This window comes from Periophthalmus magnuspinnatus, chromosome 4, assembly GCF_009829125.3.
Source record: "Periophthalmus magnuspinnatus isolate fPerMag1 chromosome 4, fPerMag1.2.pri, whole genome shotgun sequence".
Lineage (NCBI taxonomy): Eukaryota > Metazoa > Chordata > Actinopteri > Gobiiformes > Gobiidae > Periophthalmus > Periophthalmus magnuspinnatus.
This window is the reverse complement of record NC_047129.1, coordinates 33831855-33838393: the sequence shown is the minus strand read 5'-3', so window position 1 is coordinate 33838393 and position 6539 is coordinate 33831855. Positions and strand designations below refer to the sequence as shown.

General features: G+C 45.2%; 1 protein-coding gene across 1 annotated transcript; it reads left to right on the top strand.

Moving 5' to 3' along the window:
• The first annotated feature begins 248 nt into the window (after positions 1-248).
• Positions 249-2651, top strand: LOC129456226 (E3 ubiquitin-protein ligase TRIM35-like). Its single transcript, XM_055221574.1, has 5 exons — positions 249-797; positions 890-1117; positions 1269-1355; positions 1472-1607; positions 2479-2651. The coding sequence occupies exons 1-5, from the start codon at positions 249-251 to the stop codon at positions 2649-2651; spliced, it is 1173 nt and encodes a 390-aa protein (XP_055077549.1).
• Positions 2652-6539: the final 3888 nt, after the last annotated feature.

Below are 6539 nucleotides of genomic sequence, written 5' to 3'. Positions count from 1 at the left end.
TCTACAAACAACCAACAAAACCAAGTAAAATCTCTGACCAGCTCATTTCTTTAAGTACACTTCGATGAAGAGTTACCCTTCTGATTTGAATAGTTATAGTTAATAAGACGAAGATTATGAGAGTTAATCATTCACCACTGACCACAGGGTGAAGGTCTGAAGCAGTGGAAGTATTCAGTCAGTGTTTGTCAGGACGACACAGAGGACACAGAGGACACAGCTGTGTGAGTCTGAAGACTTTGGTCCAAATGGAGAAGATCTCTGCAGTGAAGGACTTTCTGACCTGTCCTGTTTGTCTGGACACCTTTAAAGAGCCAGTGTCTCTGACCTGTCACCACAGCTTCTGCTCCAACTGTCTACAGGAATACTGGGACCAGAACAGCACCAGGAACTGCCCCGTGTGTCGCAGGAAGTCCTCCAAAGAACATCTAGATGTGAACTTTGCTCTGAAGGAACTGACTGTGTCCTTTTCACAGAAGGAGGAGGCTCCAGGAGGAGAGAGGCCTGTGGTGTGCACCTCACACCCAGAGCAGACGCCTCTGTTCTGCCTGGATGAGAGTCGCCCTCTGTGTCCAGCCTGTGAGTTTTCTCTTCACTCGGGGCATAAGGTGGTGACTGTGGACTCAGTCGTCAGTGAAAAGAAGAAGCAGCTGGTCTCACAGCAGCAGTCTCTGTTCCAGAGGAGAAAGAAGGCCTCAAACAAACAGACACAGTGTGAACAAATACAGGAGCTGGCACATGCGCAGGTGGAGGCCTGTGAACGTCACATCAGGGCGGAGTTTGAGAGGTTACACCAGGTTCCTCCAACAGGAGGAGGAGTCTGCACTCAGAGCTCTGAGACAGGAGCAGAGCAGACAGACCCAGACCATAGAAGCCACAGATGGTGCAGATCAGGGAGGAGCTGTGTACTGTGGAGCAGAACCTCCTGACTGTGGAAGATCTGCTGAAGAAACAGAACATGGACTTCCTCACACAGTACAGAGACACTCACAAAGACAGACAGACTCTGCTCTCACAGCCCAGCCCACAGCTCAGACCAGGACTCCTGATAAACCAGCCCAAAGTCCTGGCCAACGTGGCCTTCAAACGCCTGGAAGAAGATGAGAGCCCGGGTGCAGTACAGTCCAGTCATTCTGGACCCAAACACTGCAGACTCACGGCTCTGATGTGTCCATGAGGATCTGAGGAGGGTGAGACGTAGGAGAAACTAAACAACAACAGGTCCCTGATAATCCAGAGAGATTCTGGTAACTATACCAATGTTTCAGGGCAGTGAGGGCTTCAGCTCTGGCTCTCACCAGTGGGACGTGGAGGTGGGGGACCATCCAGACTGGGCTCATTGGTTTGATCAAAGAGTCTGTTGACAGGAAGGGAGAGCGAGATGAGTCTTCCAGAAGATGGACTGTGGTGCTTTAGATGCTTGATGATGGAGAATATTATGATGTTGTTGGTGAAACTCTTGTCCTTGAAGAGGAGCCCTCAGAGGATCCGAGTGCGACTGGACTGTGACGAAGGGACAGTGTCTTTCTTTGACGCTGGAGACATGTCTCTGATCTGCTCTCACAAGGACAGATTCACAGAGAAAATGTTCCCGTATTTCTATGTTGGTGAATCTGGTGATGCTGAAACCAAAAATATTAAAATATATTGCAGTAAAGGATAAATATGAAAAATATACCTTAAAAATACACTGTAAAACTAAATAGAATTTAGAAATGTATTATTTTACTTTTACAGATCAGAAATGTGTTGATAAATTTCCTGATGATGAAGCTGAAATCGTTTGTGTTGATCTTGTCAGATCTCTGAAGCTAAGCAGGGCTGGGTCTGGTCAGTACTTGGACGGGAGAACAGTTGCCACTGGGGCAGCTGCGACTTTAGTGGAAACGGTTGTGTCCTTGGGCAAGACACCCTTGTTGTCCACCACCAAGTGTAGAGTGTATGAAAAACACTGACTGAGAGGTTGTGTTTGTCTGTGCATGTGACTGAAACATTTTTATTCTGCCTCTTCTCTTTTAATGTTAATATCTTGATTATTTGTTGTACTGTGATTTGGTCTGTGGTCTTTCTTATGTTGTAAAGCACTTTGAAGTACTTTGTGTACCATTTGTGCTGTACAAATAAACTTAACACTTTGGCTCTTGAAAGGTGCTGTTTAACCCAGTGCATTATTATTATGTGAATGGACACTCTTCTTTTGCCTTGTTTGTCTTGTGCCTTGTTTCATGCTTCTTTCTTTTCATGTGGAGTTGAGGTGTTCATACTACTCGAGGAGAGCGGGGTCAGAAGTAGTGAAAAACGAGAGAAACCGGCTGAGTACTGAGACCATACATACGAAAACTAGACTAGGCAAGCGGAACTGTACAACGGGGGATACAAGGATGATCTGGCGGAGTTTGTAGGATCCTCGGTGCCTTTGTGCTCCAAGGTGCAGGCTTGATTGCTCATGGGCTGCAGGTGTGTAGTGGGTGGTGCCAGAGTCTCCGCCCAGGCACCCAGGAGAGATCGGGCTTGTCCGGGAGACGTCCAAGGTGCGAGTTGGCCTCCTCTGCTGGAGACAAAGCAGACTGCAGGTAGTTGGCATGGCAAAAGGAGCTCCATTCGGACACCTACCCCCTAGCCTAGACAATGACGGTATTTTAAGTAACTAACCAGGAATGGCCCAGACTAAGTGGCGTAGAGGGAGCAGAGATAACATAAAATTGCATGGTTTCATGGTGATTATGTTGCTCCTCTGACCAGCGGTTCAGAGGGCATATGCCTCGCTGAAATAAGCCTGTAAGCAGAAGAGTAGATAGAGAGCACGTTTTGAGCTGCATTTATTTCAGAGAGGATTGATTCTTCCTCTGCACATCACACGACAATCCATATATATATAACATTGATATTTACACACATTGACAACACAGTGAACACATTTTTAACACCAATTTTACAAAAAATTGATTCATGTTTTCATCTTTAACTCAATTGAACTTTTCTAACAATAACCCATGACATGTTCAGCCAATTCACCCTGTTTCACAAATTGACAATCCCGCAAGTGTCCACAAGATGGCGCCAGTGTCTTCCCGCCCAACATTACCATGTGCTTAACACACCTCTGCCACAGCCCTTTAGGTACCTGGCCACAAACTCAAAATGTACACTCAATGCCACATAAACCATAAAAAGAACACAATTGTCACAAATCACATAACTCCAGCATGTCCTTTGTCTTAACTGTTTGACTTAATTTGACCCACGCTGCACTTCTACACATGACCCTCAGTTCAACCTTCGACCTCCCACACTCTGATACTTGACATAAACTAATAATTCTGGTGTTACAAACCTGTAAGCAGAAGAGTAGATAGAGAGCACGTTTTGAGCTGCATTTATTTCAGAGAGGATTGATTCTTCCTCTGCAGCGCTCAAGTCTACTTTCTGCTACCCTGCGCAATATTCGCCATCTACTGGCCAGTGAAGGAAATGCACTTTTTTTTTAACTTGAAATAGATAATGAGACCACATGACTTGTAAAATAAAATTTTAAAGGGGTGTCTGGTTTTTCAGCCTCTACACTCTCCCCCACTTAAATTAAATGTCTCCCGACATTTCCCGCACTAGGACTTAATGTACAAGAGTGTACCAGTTATAGCCATAAGGTTGGGGATGGAATGGGTATGGAATAAAGGTCTGAGGTACGTCCGTAGGAAGTAAGAGAGGTCTTACATCTGCGTTCCAAGGTTGGTATGATGGTTGTCCCAAAGTGTCATAAGTAAGTCTCTCTGTAGGTCTTACTGTCCTCTGTGTCCTCCTCCAATCCTCCTGTTCTCCATTATTTCCATCCACATCCAGTTGTCCATGTTCCTGCTGCATCACAACTGGTCCATCCATGTGTTCCTCAATAACCTGTTGTGGAAGCACAATTTCCTGTCTCTCAGGTGGACGAAACTCTCTGGCAGTGGCATCAAGTCTGGGATAGTTCTGAGGAGTTTGCTCTGGCCTGACATGTACTGGTTGCTGGACATTTTGGTTTGGAAGGATCGGTTCAGCCTGCTGGGGGTTTACAAATCTGTACACTGGAATCTGGCTGCGAAGGTTGTAACGATAAGTGTACTCTTCATCCTCTGAGCTTTCATCATCAGTTTTATCTTTGTCTGGATTTGTCTCTTTTCTTTTTGGTCTGTTCTGTTTTGTCCTTTTGACCAAAGGGAGTTCCTCTTCCAAAGGCAAGTCATTTACAGGCAACAATAAGTTTCTGTGTAACACGCGCATCACCTTATTACCTCTCTCTGCTTGTATTTTATAGACCGGTCCCTCTCCTACTCTCTCCACTACTCGGTGTATTGCTGACTCCCAGTAAGCACGCAACTTCCCTGGACCTCCTCTTTCAGAGAGATTTTTCACTAAGACTCTGTCACCTGGTTGTAGTGTGACCCCTTTAATGCGTTTGTCGTACTGCTTTTTGCCTTTGTCTGATGACTTTTGACTATTGTCTGCCGCTATTTTGTAAGCTGCCCGCATCCTATCAGCCCACTTTTTAGCATAGGTCTGAGGGTTTTGTGTTTCTGTCTCGTTTCTGTGGTCAAAAAGCAGGTCAACCGGCAACCTTGGCGCCCTACCGAACAAGAGGAAGAACGGCGAGTAGCCTGTAGACTCATGCCTTGTACAATTGTAGGCATGCACTATGTGAGGTAGGTGATCTTTCCATTCACTTTTTTTCTCCTCTTGTAGAGTACGGAGCATTTGGAGCAGAGTACGATTCAGGCGCTCCACAGGGTTGCACTGCGGGTGATACGGAGTGGTTCGTGAGTGAGCTATACCAGACAGTTGCTGTAACCTTTGGAAAAGGCTGTTTTCAAACTCACGTCCCTGATCGTGATGTAATTTTTCTGGAAATCCAAAACGTGGTATGAAATCTTGGAAAATCTTTTCTGCAGCAGTTTTACCTGACTTATTTCTTGTAGGGTACGCCTGAGCAAAGCGAGTGAAATGGTCGACAAGCACCAAAATGTACTCGTACCCTCCCTTGCTTGGCTCAAGGTGCAAGTAGTCGATGGAAACTAACTCAAAAGGAGCACTGGTTGTGATGGTTCCCATAGGAGCTCTCTGAGGGACATTTGGGCGTTTTTGTTTGATGCACAGACATTTCTTAGTCACATAGTCTTCAATGTCTTGTTGCATATACGGCCAATAAAAACGTTGACGGGCCAAATGAATCACTTTGTCATAGCCAACATGGCCCATGTCATTGTGTAAGCTCTTTAACACTAATAGCCTTAACTGTTCAGGGAGGACAAGTTGTCTGTTGCATTCTGTTTTTCTGTACAATAGCCCATTGTCAATTTCCAACTTTTTCCACTCATACAAAAGTCTCCTGGTTTGTTTACTCATTGTGCGTTTTTCTTTCTCGTTTGGAGTCCATCCTCTGCGTTTGAGTGAAATGATTTCTTTGATTGTCTCATCTTCCTGTTGAGCAGCTTTGATGTCTTTGGGTGTCATGCTCAAAACACTGTCTGTTGGTGCATTGTTGTCATTAGAACTTAGTTGTAAAACAGCTATCCAAGGCACATCATTGTTTTGGGCTGCCTTACTACCCTGCCATACTGCGGACACTACTTCTGGCAAAACTGTTTCAGTATACTCGCCCATTTGCTGATCAAGCTCTAATGGGTGTCTGGACAGCATGTCAGCATCTGCGTTCCTTTTCCCTGGTCTATATTTGATATCAAAATGGAAGTCTGCTAACTCCCCGACCCACCTATGACCCACGGCATTTAACCTGGCTGAACTGAGTACATAGGTTAAGGGATTGTTATCTGTATAGACGGTAAAGGTTGGAGCGTAATACAGATAATCACGGAACTTATCGCAGATGGCCCATTTTAGGGCTAGGAACTCGAGTTTACCGGAATGTAAGTGATAATTTTTCTCGGCCGGTGTAAGAGTTCGCGAGCCATAGCCAATCACTCTGAGTCTGTTTTCTTGTTTCTGATACAAAACCGCTCCCAAGCCACTGTTTGACGCATCAGTGTGTAAAACAAAGGGAGGTCAAAATCGGGATAGGCTAAAATGGGCGGATTGGTTAGAATGTCCACAAACTTTGACACAATTTCTTGATGTTCACTTGTCCAAGTTATTGGTGTGCGGGAAGGCAACTGGTTTTTGTCTCCTTTCTTTAGCTGTCGTTTACCCCTTTTTGGTGCTGATTCGTATGCACTGTTTGGGTCCTTAGAGCTCTGGAGGAGTTCAAACAAAGGCCTCGCCAGTCGTGAGAAGTCCTGGATAAATGAGCGGTAATAACTCAGGAATCCCAGTAGGGTTCTGAGCTCTCCAATTGTGCGGGGTTTCTTATCTTTCAGAGCGATTACAGCATCCAAGTCTTTTGGATCTACTTGTACTCCATCGCCTGACACTAGCCTACCAAGGTAACGTATTTGCTTTTTGAATAATTCACACTTAGCTGGGCGAAGTTTTATGCCATGTTGTCTCATTCTACAGAGGACTTGTCTGAGATGCTCTACATGCTCATCAAAGGTTTCAGAGTAACACAG